The sequence below is a fragment of the Saccoglossus kowalevskii genome, chromosome 3, assembly GCF_978046115.1.
Source record: "Saccoglossus kowalevskii chromosome 3, keSacKowa6.1, whole genome shotgun sequence".
NCBI lineage: Eukaryota > Metazoa > Hemichordata > Enteropneusta > Harrimaniidae > Saccoglossus > Saccoglossus kowalevskii.
In genome coordinates, this window is record NC_140643.1 from 44,785,969 (window position 1) to 44,811,844 (window position 25,876).

At 37.4% G+C, this 25,876-nt stretch overlaps 1 protein-coding gene across 6 annotated transcripts; it reads right to left on the minus strand.

The window, feature by feature from the left end:
* Positions 1-104: 104 nt before the first annotated feature.
* On the minus strand, positions 105-25,774 carry LOC100374261 (DNA/RNA-binding protein KIN17-like). Of its 6 annotated transcripts, none has more exons than XM_078006995.2 (10): positions 25,309-25,774; positions 21,510-21,604; positions 18,340-18,506; positions 16,237-16,421; positions 15,555-15,718; positions 15,044-15,149; positions 11,065-11,187; positions 10,712-10,757; positions 2,224-2,320; positions 105-333 (listed from the first exon to the last, which is right to left on the minus strand). In XM_078006995.2, exons 1-10 carry the CDS (start codon positions 25,420-25,422, stop codon positions 195-197), a joined length of 1,236 nt encoding a protein of 411 aa, XP_077863121.1. In that variant the 5' UTR covers positions 25,423-25,774; the 3' UTR covers positions 105-194. The 6 variants fall into 6 exon arrangements, 5 of the variants coding, with proteins under 5 accessions (XP_077863121.1, XP_077863120.1, XP_006813270.1 ...); XM_078006994.2 differs by having other exon boundaries at positions 10,658-10,757; XM_006813207.3 differs by having other exon boundaries at positions 2,220-2,320; positions 25,309-25,772.
* Between the last annotated feature and the right edge of the window lie 102 nt (positions 25,775-25,876).

Genomic DNA, 25,876 nt, shown 5'->3' on the forward strand with positions numbered 1-25,876 from the left:
GCCTCATTTCCTCTGTTGACTTCAATAAAGTTTATACAAGTTGTGATGACAAAAGCAGAGATACATTCTGATTAGCCCACAATCAACTAACAGTGAAAACCAGGCATTGTAAAAACATCTATTTATTTGTTGCATCTTATGATACATAATAAAAAAAAACACTACAGATACTAGCTTTTCAGTCTAAGGAAATATTATAGAACCAGTACATGTAATAACATAGGTAAAGTCGTAGGAGAGATTACTGTAGGAATATATTTCTGTTTATTGGTCAGCTGTTTTACTGATATCTTCATACTGTATGCTTTCAACAGTCCTGCCTTTGTAGGGTCCCTGTAACAAAACATTGAATTAAATCAATTTCATACTGAATTCACAGGTGATAGTGCCTTCTACATCAATCCTTCACTACAAGATGACCTAAAGGTCACACATCCTGGCACTTTCAAGTGAAATTATTTTACACAGCATAAGTCAGTTTTTGTTAACACGCAATCTGATTAAAATCTGATGTAGTGTACGGGCTTTAATTATTTTGGCTATAAACTTATTTTAATTTTATTTTTTATTACTTTTGTTATTAATGCCCTTTTATTTTATTATTTTACATTGATTTTGATTTTTTTTAATTCCGCCCTACCTACATCTGATCCGACGCCTATGTAAGTCCCGTTCAAATCTCGCGTAAGTAACAGCCAATCACAGCCCCCCTTTTATACAGGCTGTCGGTTGCTTACTTTTCAGTGTATACGGACAATCTTTCTGTACATTATATTTTGCTCACTTGAATAAACCATTAATAGAAAATTGCTAGTATATTTTTATTTTCAAAAGAAATTCCACAGCATTTTCCAATTTTTGTCATTACATTGAATATTTTGTTCACTTCCAACAAATGTGTACACTTCCTGATACATCTTCGCCAGCCAAGGTTCGTTTATTCAGTCATCGCTTCAATTTTACATCAAACACTGAGCATAATTATCTAGAACGGAAGCAAAAAAATAAGTAAATCGTAATGATTAGAACACTCTAAACAGCTATAGTAAACAATGCAAATTGTAAATTGTATAACGGTCACCGGCCCACGGCATCGACGCAGACAATTGGAGCAAACAAATATTTCCTGATCAATTGCGATGTGTTCCAAATAAAAAATATTTTATTCCAGTCCAAATCAGCTCAATTACTTTAATAAAGAGTTATTGTATAATGTACAAAATGTTGATACATTTTGATGAATATTTACAGCTACGGCTTCAATACCGTAGACGGTTTTGACCCGATCGTCAACAAAACATCACCCGTCTCCAGGGCAAGCGACTGGTAAAAGACACCGATGTTCGGTCGAGCCGGTGGAAACAAAATCGTCATTCCCAGAATAACTACGCAAAGTAACGATCCAAACTCGAACCATTCGAGCCACAATATAAACATAAAAAAATGACTTTCGTTGCATTTGACAATGATAAACTTACCGAAAAGCCGTGTTCTTCTCGGTCCTAACGTCGGTATAATCCGCCATTTTATGTTTGAGTGTGTTTGCCACCTGACTCTGCCCAGTGACGTCATCATGTGCGCTATAGAAGAAGGTCTGTGATTCGTTGACTAAAATCGTCGACAGTGGGTCTCGTTGAAATCTCGTTACATAGGCATCGGCTCAGATGTATGTAGGGCGGAATTTTAAAAAAATCACAAAATCAAAATCAAAGTAAAATAATAAAATAAAAAGGCATTAATAACAAAAGTAATAAAACATAAAATTAAAATAAGTTTATAGCCAAAATAATTAAAGCCCGTACACTACATCAGATTTTAATCAGATTGGTTAACACGATGCCTGCAGACTTGATTTTCAGCAGGAAATGTAACCCTAACGAAGTCATCTTTTTGTATTTTAATTGTTAGATAATTTCTTCCTCATAAAGTAGCAGGATAGATGACTTTTGAGGTCATTAGGTCAAAAAATATTATAAATTCAGTTTGAAACGTCGTCTGTTTCATGTCTGATAATGCCATGTATCACAGGTAACGTATTTATACAGTGTTCTGTCAGTTGAGATAAAACTAACAAACCGGTAAAACTCAGTTTACTATTCCACGCTAACAAGGTTTCAACTTCAATGTTGGCAAATACATCACCATAATTAAATAATTATAGTAAAAACCAAGCTTTTTTTCTCAGAATTCTCGGACACACACATTCCAAAAAAACTCACCGACTCTAATTTAATTGTTACAGAAAAGCTCTTCTGATTCAGTGCCAGCAGCACAGCTTTACTTCCTCTGTGTTCCCCATTTAATACTTTAATGCACTTCCCTAAAAAAAGAGATGAACAGAACATCTTGTATGTGCATTTTTCACTTCAAAGTGTTGTCATCTTCACACCATCTAAACATCTAAAACAATACAGTGTTATTTCACTGTGGGCCAGGTGGTAGGTAGTGAAGATTATGCCGATGACCACTATTCTTTAATTTAACTAGTACCTTGTGTATTTAACCCTTATTTCAATGAGATTCGCAATAGTGTAGTATAGAGGAAAACAACATCTTCCTCAGCTAAAAACACAGGATGATTAGAATACAGTACTTTACAACGCCATTGTTAGTGTATAATTGCTAGTCTACAAGTGCAGTCCCTACCTATAAAGTCCCTTAAAGTGCCTGTGCAATGCCCACCCTCACGTTTCTCATTTTAGATCTGTGTCCCACTGAAATGGGCAGTTATTGATTTTTTTGCTGAAAATGATTACTCGTATCCAAGTAAATTTTGGATATTTCTCGTGTTGTAGCCACGCCCACCTATCCTGAAACGGTCGACTGTTTCCGGATTTCCAACTCTCGCGGAAAGTGCGCCACCAAATGCCAAAATGTGAGAGGAAATCATACCCCTGAGCCGTAATAACACTGGTCATTCAGTATACTTTTAAACGATATACATTTTTCAGTTGGCATTTTTTTTTTCTTTTTTTTTGGTCTATTTTCTTTTTTTTTGAGAGAGAGTTTTTAGATGTTGTGTTGTGGGCAGTTGCAGTGAAACGTAAAGTCAAAGGGTAAGTATTCACACATTTCTAATCGATCCGAAGGTGCGACATCAGTGGACGAAAGCCACTTAACCTCAGATTCGTTTTTTTGGAAAAACTGTCCTCGTCCATGAAAAAACAACTAGGTTTAAAGAGAAACACTTTTGAAAGAAATAGATTCCGGACTATGATCACCGAGGCGGATTTCAGAAGAGAGAGACGTCCGGCAAGTGTTTCAAATGAGTTGACTTTTTTTGCGATCGTGATTATCGTTTTATAGAGACCATTTAGTCCCTGTTAAGTAAGTAAAAAGTAGCAATAATTTTGACAGTGACACGAAAACGAAGCGACGGACAAACAGGAAATTACACAGCCCTTACACACTGCTAATTGTTTTCATTTTCGAAGGGTAAAAGTTTCTGAATTGTTTGGTGATTGGTGTTGAATGTCGAATTCACACCTCTGTTCTTTTTTTACACCTCCATGCTTGCAGCTTGATCTGCATAATAATAATAAGAATCCGGGCTTGGTCAATGTGTTTCCACCAAATAAAGTTTTAATATGATGTTATAATTATGACAATCACGCCATGGATCACGCTAACTCGAATCCACTCTGAATTTATCTGTATGTGTGTCGATCTCGATTATTTTTGTTATCCAATTAAACGCCGCTTTTAACGCACTTGCCTTCATCGTGACCCTTCACCTATTTCAACAAAATTTCAATTTATTCCCACGCGGCTGTCATTTATTTAGTAACTGTGATTTGTCGTTTTTTTTAATTATTTTATAGTGATCACTATATAGTCTAATGTTTAGAATGTAAAAATATGTTCTCTTTTATTTTAATTTTGAAAGTTTTACTCAGACGATCGATGAAATAAAACAGTGTAGTGATGTGCCTAGTAACCTGCTAAATAACGAGATAATTCCGACGTCAAATTCTATTTTGTCCAGTGACTGTGTACAAACGTGCGCCGCTGACGATCACGATGACCAGCTACACCAGAACGAACATATTTCGCATCTAACTCAACCCCATGCAACAAAAATTGATACTATGCGTTCATTATGGTCCATTCCTCCTCGACGAACAAGTACATAAGTGAAAATTTTGTCAAAAACTAGAAAACTGCAGAAGAAATTTGCCTTATTTACACGCATCGGCAATGCAAGCTGCCATGCGACTTCCCCTTCTGACGTCACAAGGGGAATTTCTGTATGCAAATAAAAAACTAATGAGGAGCCTCGTTGTAAAATACACAAAAATAAAGATGCCGTAGATTGAGTTTAAAACACATTTTTTCACTTTTAAAAATAATTCATGCTTAGAAACATAAAAATTAATAATATTTATGTATCAATGGATAATTTTAGGCGTGAAAATAGCAGCCATTTCACAGGCACTTTAAGTTAGTCCACAAGTGCAGTTCCTACCTACAAAGTCCCCTAAGTGCAGTCCCTACCTATACAGTCCCTTAAGTTAGTCCACAAGTGCAGTCCCTACCTATAAAGTCCCTTAGGTTAGTCCACATGTGCAGTCCCTACCTATAAAGTTCCTTAGGTTAGTCCACATGTGCAGTCCCTACGTATAAAGTTCTTTAGGTTAGTCCACATGTGCAGTGCCTACCTATAAAGTCCCTTAGGTTAGTCTGCAAGTGCAGTCCCTACCTATAAAGTCCCTTAGGTTAGTCCACAAGTGCAGTCCCTAGCTATAAAGTCCCTTAAGTTAGTCCACATGTGCAGTCCCTACCTATAAAGTTCCTTTGGTTAGTCCACATGTGCAGTCCCTACCTATAAAGTCCCTTAGTGCAGTCCCTACCTACAAAGTCCCTTAAGTTAGTCCGCAAGTGCAGTCCCTACCTATAAAGTCCCTTAGGTTAGTCCACATGTGCAGTCCCTACCTATAAAGTCCCTTAGTGCAATCCATACCAATAAAGTCCCTTAGGTTAGTCCACAAGTGCAGTCCCTACCTATAAAGTCTCTTAGGTTAGTCCACACGTGTAGTCCCTACCTATAAAGTCCCTCAAGTTAGTCCACAAGTGTAGTCTCTACATATAAAGTCCCTTAGGTTAGTCTGCAAGTGCAGTCCCTACCTATAAAGTCTCTTAGGTTAGTCCACACGTGCAGTCCCTACCTATAAAGTCCTTTAGGTTAGTCCACATGTGCAGTCCCTACCTATAAAGTCCCTCAAGTTAGTCCACAAGTGTAGTCTCTACATATAAAGTCCCTTAGGTTAGTCCACATGTGCAGTCCCTACCTATAAAGTCCCTCAAGTTAGTCCACAAGTGTAGTCTCTACATATAAAGTCCCTTAGGTTAGTCTGCAAGTGCAGTCCCTACCTATAAAGTCTCTTAGGTTAGTCCACACGTGCAGTCCCTACCTATAAAGTCCTTTAGGTTAGTCCACATGTGCAGTCCCTACCTATAAAGTCCCTTATGTTAGTCCACAAGTGCAGTCCCTACCTATAAAGTCCCTTAGGTTAGTCTGCAAGTGCAGTCCCTACCTATAAAGTCCCTTAAATTAGTCCACAAGAGCAGTCCCTACCTATACAGTCCCTTAGGTTAGTCCACAAGTGTGGTCTCTACCTATAAAGTCCCTTAGTGCAGTCCCTACCTATAAAGTCCCTTTGGTTAGTCAGCAAGTGCAGTCCCTACCTATAAAGTCCCTTAGTGCAGTCCCTACCTACAAAGTCCCTTAAGTTAGACCGCAAGTGCAGTCCCTACCTATAAAGTCACTTAGGTTAGTCCACATGTGCAGTCCCTACCTATAAAGTTCCTTAGGTTAGTCCACATGTGCAGTCCCTACCTATAAAGTCCCTTAGTGCAGTCCCTACCTATAAAGTCCCTTAGGTTAGTCCACAAGTGCAGTCCTTACCTATAAAGTCCCTTAGGTTAGTCCACAAGTGCAGTCTCTACCTATAAAGTCCCTCAGGTTAGTCCACAAGTGTAGTCTCTACATATAAAGTCCCTTAGGTTAATCCACAAGTGCAGTCCTTACCTATAAAGTTCCTTAAGTTAGTCCACATGTGCAGTCTCTACCTATAAAGTTCCTTAGGTTAGTCCACATGTGCAGTCCCTACCTATAAAGTCCTTTAGGTTAGTCCACAAGTGCAGTCTCTACCAATAAAGTCCCTTAGGTTAGTCCGCAAGTGCAGTCCCTACCTATAAAGTCCCTTAGGTTAGTCTGCAAGTGCAGTCCCTACCTATGAAGCCCCTTAGGTTAGTCTACATGTGCAGTCCCTACCTATAACGATCCTTAGGTTAGTCCACAAGTGCAGTCCCTACCTAAAAAGTCCCTTAGGTTAGTCTGCAAGTGCAGTCCCTACCTATAAAGTCCCTTAGAATAGTCCACATGTGCAGTCCCTACCTATAAAGTCCCTTAGTGCAGTCCCTACCTACAAAGTCCCTTAAGTTAGTCCGCAAGTGCAGTCCCTACCTATAAAGTCCCTTAGGTTAGTCCACATGTGCAGTCCCTACCTATAAAGTCCCTTAGTGCAGTCCATACCAATAAAGTCCCTTAGGTTAGTCCACAAGTGCAGTCCCTACCTATAAAGTCTCTTAGGTTAGTCCACACGTGTAGTCCCTACCTATAAAGTCCCTCAAGTTAGTCCACAAGTGTAGTCTCTACATATAAAGTCCCTTAGGTTAGTCTGCAAGTGCAGTCCCTACCTATAAAGTCTCTTAGGTTAGTCCACACGTGCAGTCCCTACCTATAAAGTCCTTTAGGTTAGTCCACATGTGCAGTCCCTACCTATAAAGTCCCTCAAGTTAGTCCACAAGTGTAGTCTCTACATATAAAGTCCCTTAGGTTAGTCCACATGTGCAGTCCCTACCTATAAAGTCCCTCAAGTTAGTCCACAAGTGTAGTCTCTACATATAAAGTCCCTTAGGTTAGTCTGCAAGTGCAGTCCCTACCTATAAAGTCTCTTAGGTTAGTCCACACGTGCAGTCCCTACCTATAAAGTCCTTTAGGTTAGTCCACATGTGCAGTCCCTACCTGTAAAGTCCCTTATGTTAGTCCACAAGTGCAGTCCCTACCTATAAAGTCCCTTAGGTTAGTCTGCAAGTGCAGTCCCTACCTATAAAGTCCCTTAAATTAGTCCACAAGAGCAGTCCCTACCTATACAGTCCCTTAGGTTAGTCCACAAGTGTGGTCTCTACCTATAAAGTCCCTTAGTGCAGTCCCTACCTATAAAGTCCCTTTGGTTAGTCAGCAAGTGCAGTCCCTACCTATAAAGTCCCTTAGTGCAGTCCCTACCTACAAAGTCCCTTAAGTTAGACCGCAAGTGCAGTCCCTACCTATAAAGTCACTTAGGTTAGTTCACATGTGCAGTCCCTACCTATAAAGTTCCTTAGGTTAGTCCACATGTGCAGTCCCTACCTATAAAGTCCCTTAGTGCAGTCCCTACCTATAAAGTCCCTTAGGTTAGTCCACAAGTGCAGTCCTTACCTATAAAGTCCCTTAGGTTAGTCCACAAGTGCAGTCTCTACCTATAAAGTCCCTCAGGTTAGTCCACAAGTGTAGTCTCTACATATAAAGTCCCTTAGGTTAGTCCACAAGTGCAGTCCTTACCTATAAAGTTCCTTAAGTTAGTCCACATGTGCAGTCTCTACCTATAAAGTTCCTTAGGTTAGTCCACATGTGCAGTCCCTACCTATAAAGTCCTTTAGGTTAGTCCACAAGTGCAGTCTCTACCAATAAAGTCCCTTAGGTTAGTCCGCAAGTGCAGTCCCTACCTATAAAGTCCCTTAGGTTAGTCTGCAAGTGCAGTCCCTACCTATGAAGCCCCTTAGGTTAGTCTACATGTGCAGTCCCTACCTATAAAGATCCTTAGGTTAGTCCACAAGTGCAGTCCCTACCTAAAAAGTCCCTTAGGTTAGTCTGCAAGTGCAGTCCCTACCTATAAAGTCCCTTAGAATAGTCCTCAAGTGCAGTCCCTACCTATAAAGTCCCTTAGGTTAGTCCACAAGTGCAGTCTCTACCTATAAAGTCCCTTAGGTTAGTCCACAAGTGCAGTCCCTACCTATAAAGTCCCTTAGGTTAGTCTGCAAGTGCAGTCCCTACCTATAAAGTCCCTTAGGTTAGTCCACAAGTGCAGTCCATACCCATAAAGTCCCTTTGGTTAGTCAGCAAGTGCAGTCTCTACCTATAAAGTCCCTTAGGTTAGTCCATAAGTGCAGTCCATACCTATAAAGTCCCTTAGGTTAGTCTGCAAGTGCAGTCCCTACCTATAAAGTCCCTTATGTTAGTCCACAAGAGCAGTCCCTACCTATACAGTCCCTTAGGTTAGTCCACAAGAGCAGTCCCTACCTATACAGTCCCTTAGGTTAGTTCACAAGTGTGGTCTCTACCTATAAAGTCCCTTAGGTTAGTCTGCAAGTGCAGTCCCTACCCATAAAGTCCCTTAAGTTAGTCCACAAGAGCAGTCCCTACCTATACAGTCCCTTAGGTTAGTCCACAAGTGTGGTCTCTACCTATAAAGTCCCTTAGTGCAGTCCCTACCTATAAAGTCCCTTAGGCTAGTCCACAAGTGCAGTCCATACCCCTAAAGTCCCTTTGGTTAGTCAGCAAGTGCAGTCTCTACCTATAAAGTCCCTTAGGTTAGTCCATAAGTGCAGTCCCTACCTATAAAGTCCCTTAGGTTAGTCCACATGTGCAGTCCCTACCTATAAAGTCCTTTTGGTTAGTCAGCAAGTGCAGTCCTTACCTATAAAGTCCCTTAGTGCAGTCCCTACCTATACAGTCCATTAGGTTAGTCCACATGTGCAGTCCATACCCATAAAGTCCCTTTGGTTAGTCAGCAAGTGCAGTCCTTACCTATAAAGTCCCTTAGTGCAGTCCCTACCTACAAAGTCCCTTAAGTTAGACCACATGTGCAGTCCCTACCTATAAAGTTCCTTAAGTTAGTCCACATGTGCAGTCCCGACCTATAAAGTTCCTGAGGTTAGTCCACAAGAGCAGTCCCTACCTATAAAGTCCCTTAGGTTAGTCCACAAGTGCAGTCCCTAGCTATAAAGTCCCTTAGGTTAGTCCACAAGTGCAGTCTCTACCTATAAAGTTCCTTAGGTTAGTCTGCAAGTGCAAAACCTACCAATAAAGTCCCTTAGGTTAGTCCACAAGTGCAGTCCCTACCTATAAAGTCCCTTAGGTTAGTCTGCAAGTGCAGTCCCTACCTATAAAGTCCCTTAGGTTAGTCCACAAGTGCAGTCCTTAACTATAAATTCCCTTAGGTTAGTCCACAAGTGCAGTCTCTACCTATAAAGTCCCTCAGGTTAGTCCACAAGTGTAGTCTCTACATATAAAGTCCCTTAGGTTAGTCCACAAGTGCAGTCCTTACCTATAAAGTTCCTTAAGTTAGTCCACATGTGCAGTCTCTACCTATAAAGTTCCTTAGGTTAGTCCACATGTGCAGTCCCTACCTATAAAGTCCTTTAGGTTAGTCCACAAGTGCAGTCTCTACCTATAAAGTCCCTTAGGTTAGTCCTCAAGTGCAGTCCCTACCTATAAAGTCCCTTAGGTTAGTCTGCAAGTGCAGTCCCTACCTATAAAGCCCCTTAGGTTAGTCTACATGTGCAGTTCCTACCTATAAAGATCCTTAGGTTAGTCCACAAGTGCAGTCCCTACCTATAAAGTCTCTTAGTGCAGTCCCTACCTATAAAGTCCCTTAGGTTAGTCCACAAGTGCAGTCTCTACCTATAAAGTCCCTTAAATTAGTCCACAAGTGCAGTCCATACCTATAAAGCCCCTTAGGTTAGTCCACAAGTGCAGTCCCTACCTAAAAAGTCCCTTAGGTTAGTCCACAAGTGCAGTCCATACCTATAAAGTCCCTTAGGTTAGTCTGCAAGTGCAGTCCTTACCTATAAAGTCCCTTAGAATAGTCTTCAAGTGCAGTCCCTACCTATAAAGTCCCTTAGGTTAGTCCACAAGTGCAGTCTCTACCTATAAAGTCCCTTAGGTTAGTCCACAAGTGCAGTCCTTACCTATAAAGTTCCTTAAGTTAGTCCACATGTGCAGTCTCTACCTATAAAGTTCCTTAGGTTAGTCCACATGTGCAGTCCCTACCTATAAAGTCCCTTAGGTTAGTCCACAAGTGCAGTCTCTACCTATAAAGTCCCTTAGGTTAGTCCACAAGTGCAGTCCATACCTATAAAGTCCCTTAGGTTAGTCTGCAAGTGCAGTCCCTACCTATAAAGTCCCTTAGGTTAGTCTGCAAGTGCAGTCCCTACCTATAAAGTCCCTTAGGTTAGTCCACAAGTGCAGTCCCTAGCTATAAAGTCCCTTAGGTTAGTCCACAAGTGCAGTCTCTACCTATAAAGTTCCTTAGGTTAGTCTGCAAGTGCAAAACCTACCAATAAAGTCCCTTAGGTTAGTCTGCAAGTGCAAAACCTACCTTTAAAGTCCCTTAGGTTAGTCCACAAGTGCAGTCCCTACCTATAAAGTCCCTTAGAATAGTCCTCAAGTGCAGTCCCTACCTATAAAGTCCCTTAGGTTAGTATGCAAGTGCAAAACTTATATATACAATGTAATTGAAATAAATTTAGTTTCCAGTAGACAATTAATTTGCATTTGGATGAAACCCTCTATACCTTAAAGTCTGTAAAAAGCTCATCTACATAAAATACAAACCCTGTGCTGGAATGACAGTCTCTAGATGGGTCTGATCAAGTTTCAATTTCTTACCAGAGTCGTTCATTTTCACTACAGCTGTGTACTTATCTCTAACTTCCTGTAATTCAATAATGCTCTAGTTATTACTTGTTTATTGCAACAATGTACAGAGTGCCTTGCTAGATGCAATAACAGTAGGATTCACTGATTGGTTTACATGGCACCATATTACAGTAGGTAAATATGGTATCATATTGCTTTCTTGTACATGCACCTTTCACAGAGTACCAGTAGGTAGTGCAATGCTGAAGAAAGCATTTATTATTTGTGATTATTGCACTTCATACTTAAAATCTTACTTAGACTTAAATGCTGCAATGGATGCTCAAACAGGTGAAAAAAAACAAATAATACTAATGTCTTACCAAAATGACAGCCTTTTTTTTGAAATATTTCTCACCAAGTTTTTTTGTAATTACTTTGACAACAATGCCTTCTGTTAACCAATTGTCATATCGTTTCACTTTAGCCTTCTTCATGGATTCTTCCTACAATTAATATAGTAATATCAACTAAACACTGATTAGTAGTAATATCAACTCACACTGGTTAGTAGTATCAACTAACACTGGTCAAAAGTAGTATCAACTAAAACTGGTCAAAAGTAGTACCAACTAACACTGGTCAGTAGTAGTATCAACTAACACTGGTTAGTAGTAGTATCAACTAACACTGGTTAGTAGTAGTATCAACTAACACTGGTCAGAAGTAGTACCAACTAAAACTGGTCAGTAATTGTATAAACTAACACTGGTCAGCAGTTGTACCAACTAACACTGGTCAGTAGTAGTATCAACTAACACTGGTCAGTAGTTGTATAAACTAACACTGGTCAGTAGTTGTATAAACTAACACTGGTCAGTAGTTGTATAAACTAACACTGGTCAGTAGTTGTATAAACTAACACTGGTCAGTAGTTGTATAAACTAACACTGGTCAGTAGTTGTATAAACTAACACTGGTCAGAAGTAGTACCAACTAACACTGGTCAGAAGTAGTACCAACTAAAACTGGTCAGTAGTTGTATAAAATAACACTGGTCAGTAGTTGTATAAAATAACACTGGTCAGTAGTTGTATAAACTAACACTGGTCAGAAGTAGTACCAACTAACACTGGTCAGTAGTAGTACCAACTAACACTGGTCAGTAGTAGTACCAACTAACACTGGTCAGAAGTAGTACCAACTAACACTGGTCAGTAGCAGTATCAACTAACACTGGTTAGTAGTAGTACCAGCTAACACTGGTTAGTAGTTGTATAAACTAACACTGGTCAGTAGTTGTATAAACTAACACTGGTCAGAAGTAGTAACAACTAACACTGGTCAGTAGTTGTATAAACTAACACTGGTCAGTAGTTGTATAAACTAACACTGGTCAGAAGTAGTACCAACTAACACTGGTCAGTAGTAGTACCAACTAACACTGGTCAGTAGTAGTACAAACTAACACTGGTCAGAAGTAGTACCAACTAACACTGGTCAGAAGTAGTACCAACTAACACTGGTTAGTAGTAGTACCAGCTAACACTGGTCAGTAGTTGTATAAACTAACACTGGTCAGAAGTAGTACCAACTAACACTGGTCAGTAGTAGTACAAACTAACACTGGTCAGAAGTAGTACCAACTAACACTGGTCAGAAGTAGTACCAACTAACACTGGTTAGTAGTAGTACCAGCTAACACTGGTCAGTAGTTGTATAAACTAACACTGGTCAGAAGTAGTACCAACTAACACTGGTCAGAAGTAGTACCAACTAACACTGGTTAGTAGTAGTACCAGCTAACACTGGTCAGTAGTTGTATAAACTAACACTGGTCAGAAGTAGTACCAACTAACACTGGTCAGAAGTAGTACCAACTAACACTGGTCAGTAGCAGTAGTACCAACTAACACTGGTCAGTAGCAGTATCACAACTAACACTGGTTAGTAGTAGTATCAACTAACACTGGTCAGTAGTTGTATAAACTAACACTGGTCAGAAGTAGTACCAACTAACACTGGTCAGTAGTAGTATAAACTAACACTGGTCAGAAGTAGTAACAACTAACACTGGTCAGAAGTAGTACCAACTAACACTGGTCAGTAGCAGTATCACAACTAACACTGGTTAGTAGTAGTATCAACTAACAATGGTCAGTAGTTGTATAAACTAACACTGGTCAGAAGTAGTACCAACTAACACTGGTCAGAAGTAGTACCAACTAACACTGGTCAGTAGTAGTACCAACTAACACTGGTCAGAAGTAGTACCAACTAACACTGGTCAGAAGTAGTACCAACTAACACTGGTCAGAAGTAGTACCAACTAACACTGGTCAGAAGTAGTACCAACTAACACTGGTCAGTAGCAGTATCAACTAACACTGGTTAGTAGTAGTATCAGCTAACACTGGTCAGTAGTTGTATAAACTAACACTGGTCAGAAGTAGTACCAACTAAAACTGGTCAGTAGTTGTATAAAATAACACTGGTCAGTAGTTGTATAAAATAACACTGGTCAGTAGTTGTATAAACTAACACTGGTCAGAAGTAGTACCAACTAACACTGGTCAGTAGTAGTACCAACTAACACTGGTCAGTAGTAGTACCAACTAACACTGGTCAGAAGTAGTACCAACTAACACTGGTCAGTAGCAGTATCAACTAACACTGGTTAGTAGTAGTACCAGCTAACACTGGTTAGTAGTTGTATAAACTAACACTGGTCAGTAGTTGTATAAACTAACACTGGTCAGAAGTAGTAACAACTAACACTGGTCAGTAGTTGTATAAACTAACACTGGTCAGTAGTTGTATAAACTAACACTGGTCAGAAGTAGTACCAACTAACACTGGTCAGTAGTAGTACCAACTAACACTGGTCAGTAGTAGTACAAACTAACACTGGTCAGAAGTAGTACCAACTAACACTGGTCAGAAGTAGTACCAACTAACACTGGTTAGTAGTAGTACCAGCTAACACTGGTCAGTAGTTGTATAAACTAACACTGGTCAGAAGTAGTACCAACTAACACTGGTCAGTAGTAGTACAAACTAACACTGGTCAGAAGTAGTACCAACTAACACTGGTCAGAAGTAGTACCAACTAACACTGGTTAGTAGTAGTACCAGCTAACACTGGTCAGTAGTTGTATAAACTAACACTGGTCAGAAGTAGTACCAACTAACACTGGTCAGAAGTAGTACCAACTAACACTGGTTAGTAGTAGTACCAGCTAACACTGGTCAGTAGTTGTATAAACTAACACTGGTCAGAAGTAGTACCAACTAACACTGGTCAGAAGTAGTACCAACTAACACTGGTCAGTAGCAGTAGTACCAACTAACACTGGTCAGTAGCAGTATCACAACTAACACTGGTTAGTAGTAGTATCAACTAACACTGGTCAGTAGTTGTATAAACTAACACTGGTCAGAAGTAGTACCAACTAACACTGGTCAGTAGTAGTATAAACTAACACTGGTCAGAAGTAGTAACAACTAACACTGGTCAGAAGTAGTACCAACTAACACTGGTCAGTAGCAGTATCACAACTAACACTGGTTAGTAGTAGTATCAACTAACAATGGTCAGTAGTTGTATAAACTAACACTGGTCAGAAGTAGTACCAACTAACACTGGTCAGAAGTAGTACCAACTAACACTGGTCAGTAGTAGTACCAACTAACACTGGTCAGAAGTAGTACCAACTAACACTGGTCAGAAGTAGTACCAACTAACACTGGTCAGAAGTAGTACCAACTAACACTGGTCAGAAGTAGTACCAACTAACACTGGTCAGTAGCAGTATCAACTAACACTGGTTAGTAGTAGTATCAGCTAACACTGGTCAGTAGTTGTATAAACTAACACTGGTCAGAAGTAGTACCAACTAACACTGGTCAGTAGTAGTACAAACTAACACTGGTCAGAAGTAGTACCAACTAACACTGGTCAGAAGTAGTACCAACTAACACTGGTCAGAAGTAGTACCAACTAGCACTGGTCAGAAGTAGTACCAACTAGCACTGGTCAGTAGTAGTACCAACTAACACTGGTCAGAAGTAGTACCAACTAACACTGGTCAGAAGTAGTACCAACTAACACTGGTCAGAAGTAGTACCAACTAACACTGGTCAGAAGTAGTACCAACTAACACTGGTCAGTAGTTGTATCAACTAACACTGGTCAGTAGTTGTATAAACTAACACTGGTCAGAAGTAGTATCAATTAACACTGGTCAGAAGTAGTATCAACTAACACTTGTTACCAGTAGTAGTAGGATTTTTTAATTACTGTAAGAATTATTTAGAGCTGGAAACAAGTTACATGAACCACAATTCATTTATTACACTAACCTGCATTATTTCATCTAATGCCGATTTTCTTTTTCTGTCCTTTGATGATGAGCTTTCTTTCTTTTTCATTCCTGCAATTTTCAATGGATTAACAGTGGGTACAATCCTGGTAAATAAACACAAAATAAATATGATTAATTATGGACGGGGTAGGATTGCTATCACCAGGTGTTTTTGTCACTAGAAATGTTCATCATTTGATAGATATGGATGAATTTACAAAGCAATGTGTTAAACACTATTTTGGTAACAATGTAAGCATCATTTCTAGAGAAGGACGTGGAGGTAAGCATCCATCCTGTATTTCTGAAAGCCTTCAGGACCCTAGGCAATTATGCATATACATGTACTGTACTAATAAAACAATTACCAGTACATTTTAAAGACATTTTGATAATTTCCCAACCAGAAGATTCCTAGTGACAATTTTCCCAACTTCAGAAATTCCTCAAAATTTGCCTTGCAAAATGAGAAAAAAATACAGTACATAAATTATGTAAAATGAACTTACTTTGGTTTTACAGCTGGTTTCTTTTCTATAACTGTTTTACTGCTGCTTGCTTCCTCAGAACACTCTCCATCACCAGTAGATGTGGACGGCGCCTTACCCCCAAGGGAAAACCTAATTTTTTCTTCGGCATCTTCTCTCTGTAGTTCAGTGAAAACGTTTTCTTCCTGAGAGAATGAATGTAAAATACTGTCAAATGTACATATTTTAGCACATAAATTATGTAAATGCATTAATTATTCACTGGGTTTTTAATCTTGCTATTTTCACTAATCAGTATGTAAACATGTAAAATAACAATAAAACTCATTGTATACTTGAAAAATTCAGGAAATTAAAACACAGTGAATACACTCAAAACATCAAAATAGTGGAAATAAATTGTTTTACATTACTTATAAGTATAGCAGTGACAATATTCATGTGCAAACATGAAAAATATCAAAAAGTAAAAATTTCTGAGAACATTTTTTGAATACACTAAATTTGCAAATTAATTGTGACATAATTTTGTTCTGCTGTCAAGTGGATTAGCATAACAAGAATAGGTGACCAAACTCAACTGATTGTGTTTATACACTTATTGTGGAAATTAAACAGTGTAGATATTTTATATAAATATGATGATATGCAAAATGTGCATAGCTTCCCGTATACTTGATTCATGTAGCTGAATCCTACTTACCTTTTGACTGCTCTTTTCTTTGACCTTTTCAATTTGTTTTTGGATGAACTTTTGGATTTTTTCTTCATCATCCAACTGCATCTTCTGCTTCTTAGCTAAGGCTTCTTGTCTGCTGATGGTCTCTGGGTCTCTGTCAATATAGGTGATAAACCATCCTTTTTCTGTCTGGTCCACGGTAGCATAACCTAACATATGCACAAAGCATTAGTCTATATAATGACAGTGCTTTTAATTGGCCACATTGTACAGCACTAATTTCTTCAGTGTTGTCAAGTTTGGAATGAAAAGCTGCTTTACTGAATTTGTTGTAAGCATACTTTCTTTCATATAAATGTTAAAACATGGGTCTAACCTATATGCAAATCCACAAATAGTATTGTCAATGTCTACTTGTGGTTTGACGACTGAACTGTATTTTATCAGGAGTCGCCGAGCAGGTTCAATTTGTAGACTTATAGATAACACAACGTCTCGTAGTATGTAACTCGTCTAACACAGTTTATTGTCAACTGAATAAAGTTTAGAACTTGAGCTCTTAAGCTTGTGATCTTGTGAAAACTCCAAAAGAAGAACGTAATCGAACAGTAATAAAGTTGACACACTGAAACTTATATGCAGCCTCTTTCTGGTACCGGTCTCTGATTGGTCATATTTATCGGTAATATTTAACGTTTTCACTGCATCCAGTGACACTACTAGTAGTAGTACTACATATACATGTACTACTACATTTACCAAATTTGCTCTATTAGAAGTAAATATATTGTATACTGGATTATTGAAATATGAGATATTATGACCATAGACATGCCTTTGTCATTTATGCAAGAGAATGCACTTCTAATATAGCATACTCTCAAGTATATTTATCGTTTTCACTGTCATGAAAGCAAGCTTGAGTCTCGGGAGAAAAAGTGACGAAAATTCTAACCCCTAAGTCATTATTTTAAAATACATTATGTTATAAAAAAAACTACCAAATGAATTTTTAGTATACTACTGTGCGTACTTATGATGGTTGTATGCGATTCGGGGGCTTATTAGAGTAAATTTTATCGTTTTGCTTTCGCGTCACTGTATCAGCCATTTTGTTTAAAGTCTTTACACTTTTTTTGTAGACACCGTAGAAAACATTGAAAATGTATTCAACAATTCCCGCCAGTTTCATAAAATGCCTGTTTAATTGTTTTTGTCTGTCCTTGTTTCAGTTTTTTGGCAATTTTTTTATGTTACAATATTCACCGTTCTTAATTTCATTGGAACTGCCTGTTGTTGCATATTTGGTGTGCTTACATGCATTTTGTAGAGCATGGGTGGGTCGTTTCAGTTATCTTATCGCATATTTTGTTTAATTCCAAAAAAATGTATGTGGTATCATGGCTTCTCATTAAAACTTACGCATGGCTGAATTACAAACATTTGTATGGTTTCTTTGACATCTTTTTTTCTGATCATGTGTTGATGGTTTTTTTATTTCAGTTTTCTGCTGATCTTGTTCTTTAGAAACGAAAATGCCATACAAAGGCAAATTTGTATTGAGTTTAAACTGAGAGAAAGGTTTTGTCAGGATTCACTGGAACAACTTACACTTTAGTAACTTGAAGCATTGACACAGATAAACAATAAAATGGCGTGCAGTTGATGATTGCAATGATCTCTGGAAAAAAAATGACGTCATATTTGCGTGATTTCTTGTCTACATCTTATGTTAATGATTAGCCTATCTTTATCACAGATTTGTTTCAAATGTTTACCCGTGATACGCTTCCAATGAAAAGAATCGTGTTTTTTTTAAGTAACCGTGTATAGTGTTTGCCATAGGCAGTCCCAGTTTTTTGTGTTTTACATGTGTACACAGTGACTGGTTGGAAAAACCGATTGTTTGCACCCAAAGATGAAATAAAGATGTTGTTCACTGCTTCTATTATTGAATATACATGCATTTGTTCTTGTTAATAAAACAATGTATGGGTAATGTTGTCGCAGCAAATCACTAGGCAGTGTTCATCAGTGAGTGACATTTGTTATCACATATTTGCATGCTGGTTGGCAAAAATGTAAACATATGATGTCATAGTGCAATGATCTTTACATTGGACTTACCTTCCCTTCCAAGCCATTTGACAAATTCTGTGAGTGTTTCCCATTTAGTTGAATTCATGTGTATATGCTCTTTGTCTTGAATGTATTCATTGTAAACCACATTGCTATGTACTCTTCTTGTACCAAATCTTCTCCTCAACAATTCAATAAAATCACTCAAATACTCACTATGAAGAAGAGAAAAGAATGACACATGCAATAAAGTATGTACATGTATAAGGCAGAAGCCTCATAAAAGCTCTGCAGGTTTTTAGACAGTGGTATTGCAGTAATGTACCGTATTGTACAATGAAGCCTGCCTTAAGCAGTAAATGTTTATAACCGGTAAGTAAAATTGTAGATTGATGATTATATGTATATTATGGTTTTGTCTGGTTTTAAGTTTACACATAGATTGGTCTTACTATACTCTACATTGTAGCTATCAGTATTGTGTCAGTGTCTTGTATGTATCAAAACATATCCCCGGTACATATACACCATTTCAATTAAATTAAAATTGATGAAATATATGATTATCTACTACTACCTACATGTAATACTATTTTCTATATATTATATTTCAGTTGGATACATTGCGTTTGTACAAATGTACATGGATGACTGTATCCTGCATGTCCCTTCAACACAAGCTTATATTTGTTAGTTTCATAAACCACACTTTAATGCCTGCATACTAGGCTACAGTGCTACAGTTGAGAAGTTCTGCATACTCAGACACACATTATATAGATTGTTCAGGAACCAAATTCCATCACACATGCTGACGACTGTGTTACTTTGGCAAAAATGAAAATTTCAGGGCTCTGTTATAAGTGCATCAAACACAAAGCAGTCACAGTAAACAACTCTCATTTTTATGACTAAACTTGCAGGTATTTCAAACAATTAACAATCCATTTAGCTCCCTCTCTGCTTACACTTTAATGAATGACAAATGAAATGTCAGCATTTATGACATTTGTGAATGCATTGATCAAGTTTGAACCAAACTTGTCAAAGCATGCTTGAGAAATGACTTCAGAAACCATGTAACAAAATGGCCACCAGCCAGCCATTTTGAGTTGAAATGCATTTAAAAAAAGGCTGCCAGCCATCTTTGATTGGATTGTGACATTGACCAAATTTTGTTGATGTGCTGGAATAACAATTGCCTGTGTATCAAGTTTCAACCTACCTGAGATATAAGCAGAATTGAGGAAAATATTTTTTGGTTAAATACAGCCATTTTGTATCTGAAGAGAAAAAATAATATGGGGCATATGTATACCACCATGTATCAACCATGTACTGAATTTGGTAAAATTGGGCCATGGTCTGCTGAGATCGACATAACCCAATCCACATGCTTCCAGACTGTGCTGCCGGGGCTAATAAATTGCATAATTAAGTATGAAATACTAGTAGAAGATCTCTAGATGCTTACCAATCATTTACTTTCTACTGATGGTTTTACAAAAAAAATGATCACACAAGATGATTTCATGATCATTTTTAAGTAATCAATGCAAAAAATTTACTATTCATCTACTGCAAATTAGTTTATATCATTGTTCCAATTCAGACATTATAAAATGATTGATTAAGTGAGTACTACTCGGTGGTTACTCATATGGTTCACTTTTGAACAGATTGCAGACATGGTATATATGAATGATAGCTTCATACATGTATCAGTGATTTATAATATAAAACATGCACTTTATTATATAAACTTGATTCTACATTGTTCAATAACATATCTCTCATTCTAATCTTCAATAGTTCAGTATGAAAATAAAGGATTTGCTCTAATAAAACATTTATATGATAGTGTGAATTATACTTCCTGAAAACGTCTACTACAACCGTGCACCTTAAAACTGCCTACTGACTTCTCACACATCAAGCATATATACCAATGATTAACACAAATTGTGTGTCCCACAATGCAATGTGATACAGGACACAGTGAGCCATGACAGCGATGGATCCAGGTTCTGTTATTGAATACTGCCCAAGACTCACTGAATTATTTGTCATACCATTTAAGTCTGGAAAATCCTCACCATTCTTGGTACTTTCGGGTGAATCTGACTACTGTATAGGCGTAAGTGAGTGTATGGTTAGATTCATCATTGGGCCATTCCAGTTTATATCTGCACCCCCCCTGTTGATGAGCTTGTGTGTTTACTTCATACAGGGTATAATTTCCATGGGTGTATAAGTCATACAAAGTTGTATTTCCAAATCACAATTCACCATACAGTAATGGAAATCCAAAACTATAGTTCCTACTTATGGTGTTGAGTTCTTTTGTGCCACCATACAGAGTAGGATTTCCAAATATAACTCTCATCATATGCTAATTTACCAAGTTCAACATTTTATATTTGATAATGGAAATCCAAACTAATCCTGATTCACGGTGTTGATGAGCTCATTCATGCCACCATTCTTATCTAATTTCAGTAAAAACTATTTCATACTGGCCCAATTTTTTACTATATACAGTCAGAATTCCAAGTTTTTTTAGTCATACTGTTGGAAATCCAACCTCATCAACTGGTATGTAGCGAGATAAACTAGGCCATATTTTATTTAGTAGCCATAACTGCCTGGATTTCCAGGAATTTTGTTCCCATACTCGTCTGGATTTCTAGATTCTGTTTCTTCATATACAGTTGGAATTCCAGGGTATTTTCCCCATCATACAGTGCTGGAAATCCGACCACATCAACAGGGGGGTGCAAATATAAACTGGAATGGCCCATTGGGATAAATTAAAAAGGCATATAACATAGTTATTTCGTTATATATTACTATGTACATATGTGCCGTACAAGTACATATTAACAAGCACATATGTTTAATTTACTACTCAATTGCTAAAGAAATGAAAATAAAGCAAAGTTTGTCGATTGAGGATAATCCCCACACTGTGTAGGTATGCTGTGTGTGTGTGCACTGTTTTGGCCTTTGTGTACTAGAAAACATCTTCATGTAAACAAAATTAGCATAAAAGTAAACAAACCCAGCATACAGCAATATACATGCACTGTATTTGCTCTATGTACACAAACCAAATTAGCATTTAGGATGATTGGAATAAATATTGTTATGACTAAATAAATAAAGGTGATGGTCATCATGTTGTGTTTGATATGGTTCCCATAGCAACATATACTTACTCTGAATAAGCATCTAAGTACTGTTCTGGATCTTCAGCAAAAAGTAACAGTTGCCTTTGATGCGACTCTGACATAGTATGGCATTTAAATCCATTCTGTATTGAGGAAATAATAATAAGGTATTCACATTCCTGGTAATTACAAATGAGCTCATCGTCCGAATCGCACGGTTTCGCTAAAGCTGGCCAGGCATAACCGGCCCACGAACCTGTGCTTGATAGTGTTAGGAAAAGCTGTATTTCACTGCAGTTCAATTGAGTCATTTGATTGGGCACACCAAGAAGCTGGCGCCACCAATCAGCATTGCTGTATCATACATGTGATTGTCTGGACTTTGCGCTGATTCACCGGGAGTCGAGAACAGAAAGTCTATATTCGATGACACGTTTCCAAAATTTGTTATTCCAACATTGAAAATTGCCTGTGGGTAAGTGAATGAAGAATATGGAATGTCTAAATATTTGTGCAAACGGTGATTTAGTAAACTGACAAAATTGCCGAAACTGATAACATATCGACTTGCCTGATCCGGTTTCGTTGCAAAAAACGCATCATTTCCCTCAGAAACAGCACTAAGCGCTTTCTTTTGATGGTCAGAAAGCTTGTTCACAGAGCAAAAAGAGAGCAACAGAGCATGTTGATTTCTACCGGTATAATCTATGATTTTAATTTTACCAAGTAATGTGTCATTTCTATCACAAGTTTTGATTGGGTAGTGCAAATCATTTGAGGGCCTGTGACAAATTATGATGAAATCTGCCAAGGGTTAATATTGAGGCTTTGGCCGAATAAATGGTCCTTGGCTGGCGAAGATAAATTGAGCTTTACAAAAGGTGACCTGTAAATAATATTTATTGTATTATTCTTGTTTTACTTTGACCATCCATTTTGCATTGAAGTATGTTTAGATAACCTCAGCTTCTTTATAATGCACCAGTCAATTGAAACTCGGCTGGTATATGTGAGGCAAATATCTTCAGAACAAGCCCCACCAATCCCCACACCAGAGGCATATTTTTGTGGCACACATCACCACCCCAAAGGAAGAAAAGAGGTGCAAAAGACCCACTGAATATGACACAGCATGAGAAACAAATATATTTGTCAAATTGTGAATATCACAAACGACACTAATTGCAAAAGTGTCAAGTCATATACGTATATAAACATATTTGCAAAAATAAAACCAATCTTTCCCCTAATGTCTTTCAATATTTTAACCTAATTCGATTACACTTTGAAAGTTTACTGGGAGATTTGTTAAAAATACAGCACTGTAATGAATACTAATAAAGAAAATCTTCCCTGAGTAGGAGATAATCTTTTGACCAGGCAGTATTCATTTTAGTAATAATGTTGGGGGCTGTTATATCAAGGGTTCTAGCATTAAGAGGTTGTCGTAATTCATGATTCTGTTGCCAATTTAGGTATCAACTAGTTTTACATGTATATAGTAAAAGGGTTGCTGCTTTTGACCAGGCAGTATTCATACATTTTGTACATGTATCAGTAATGTTTGGGCTTCTGCCGTTGAGGGATGGAAAATTGATGAATTGAAATTATTTTTATCTAGGTAATTTATAAATCTTTGATTGTGATCCCGATTTATGGATAGGAATGATTAAGCTAGAATTTTGAATTATTTGATGAATAAACAATATTGAATGTATAACATAATAATAATAATAATAATAACTTTATTGCATCCTTAGAAATACAATGTTTCTATCAGTTAATAGCGATAAAGATTAGTTGTGATAACTACTACTACAAAAAGAAAGTTAGTTGTTAATAGGATAAAGCAAGTGTTACATATCAAATGGCATTTTCATTCCTTGATTGAAATGCGTTATGAATATAATTGGCAATCTTTTTTATTATTACATCATCTTTTGAAGTCATCAAGAACCTAAATTTCTGGAGATCATCCTGTGTTTCTTCTGGAAATGTAATGTCTTGAATGATTTGTTGGCATATTACTTTATATTGTGGACATATCATGACAAAGTGCAGTTCATCTTCTATTTTATTCTGTGTACATTGTTTGCAAATTCTATTTTCAGTAGGTATTTTTGGTTGCATATGCCTCCCTTTTTCTATTGCTAAATTGTGATTACTAGTTCGAAAATTTGTCATTGAAATTCTTTGCTTCAAATTCAACACATCCAAGTATTTTTCAAAATTATAAGAGTCTTTAAATTTTTCATAAGTTCTCAGCTTTGTATTTTCGGTTATATTTTTTCTTCAGAAATTTATGTATTTTTGTTTGACAACTTTGCCAATTTGCTATATATGTGTCACACGCAACATAATATTACCGTAATTGGTATAGTACAGGTGTGATGGTTCAAATACCAAAATGGCAACAGTAACAGAAAGACTTCCCTGGCGGCGATGATAAAATACGAACACGGAGCCAACAGATGAGGTTTTAACTGGTACTGGTATTATTATACTCCGCAAACATCAAGTACAATAACGCGGTAAAACTCCACTACTCCAATAACTAGATACTTAAACTCCAATACAAATCAACAAGATCTTCGATCTGAACTCAGTGCTGAACAACTCCCCTATATATACCCCTACTGTCTATAAATAGACCATTACATCAGCATACATAATGAGTCTGGAACTTAATACAAATTTCTAGAATGTTCCATTACCTTCTATTGCCTCCTACAGTGTTCTATTACCTATTCAACCATTTTCGAAAAAATCTAGAATATTCCACCCAGACACAGTACGGTTCAGTGACACGGAAGTGGTAAATAAGTCGTATGCGACAATATGTTTTGTTAACAAATCATTCTGTTGTTCTCATGAAAAATTTATGTTGTTCATAATTTTTTGTATTGAAGAATAATACCATTGTAAATTGGATTTCTTTTGTTCAAGGTATGCTTGTTTTGCGACATTATTGCCTGGTAATTTACTGATACAAGTCCAGTATTTTATTAAATTGATCCGAATGTCTACGAAGAGTGGGAATTCTCCTACTTCAGCTCTGCATACAATGTTTGTCACAAATTTGTTCAATCCTAGTAGTAGTTTGTAAAAATTCAATTGTGTATTTTCTGTTATTATTTTGTCTCATTTGTTGTAATCTTTAATTTCATGACCCCAGATTTCAGACCCGTACAATAATATTGGTTGAATACACCTTTTAAAAAGATGGATGAAAGTTCTACAATTTGTTTCTGGTGGTAGGAACTGTTTCAATGCATACATTGCTCGGGCTGCTTTATCTGCTAAATCTTGTTTGGCTTCAGTGTAGCAGCCTTTTGACTTTATGTTTATACCCAGGTAGTTGTACATATCTACACAGGTAATATTTTGTTCATTATATGTAATAGAATTTTTCTGTCTTTTTTAGTGTTCCTCGTCTGAAAATAACAACCTTTGTCAGATTTACCTGGAGTTTCCATTTATGACAATAAACCTCTAAACTATTTAGTGCATTTTGTAGACCATTTTTTGTTTCATATATTAACACTAGATCATCTGCATAACCATTGACCATATTTAAATATCTTATTGCAAATATAATCTTCAGTCGAAGTTCAATGATATTCTCTACATTTTGTTCTCTATATATTGCATCATTTATTTGGTTATCAGATTTATGCTGGTTAATCTTTGAGGGCTATGGGGTCACTTGACGGATTGAGTGCGTTTTTTATTTCGTGTATGGGGAACCAGGTCGACGGTTCCCCATTTGATTTTTCAAGACCGTGAAGTTGTTCAAGTTTGTATTGTTTTTTTTTCTTTTGTTTACCGTAATTGTGATTATACGTACCTCGTCTCGACATTGTTTCTGACACATCTGGCAATACCATCGTAGTTTCTGAAGACCTTTCGACTTTATCCTATTGGCAATAGCTTTTGGTGTAAGAAAATCGTGCTTTCCCATTATTATTATGACTCTTGGAGCACGGACCTCACCGACAACAGAACACGAGAAACGACTATGTGAAACCTGGGTTCTAAACAGTCGCTGTATTTTCCAGTTCGTCCGCTGTAATAAACCTTCGGGGTTGTGGGAATGGGTTATGTATGTCCGTTGCCAAACAAAAGTACAAACAAACAACAACAACACGAGTTTCAAGACGTGGGAGACGAAGGAGGACGAATACCAAGATAGAAAGAATGACGTCACGGGTCAGGGATCCCCCCGGTTACCCACAATTCTAAACCCATTCCCTAACTATGGGATAATTTGCATTGACGCAAATTAAATTCGCTACACATTTTACATTAAACCAACACTTCGATAATTCCATAAAACTGCCATCTCATTCATTATTTTTTAATCAAAGTATTAAATTCCTGAATCAGAAGCGTAATATATTCATTACACATAATGG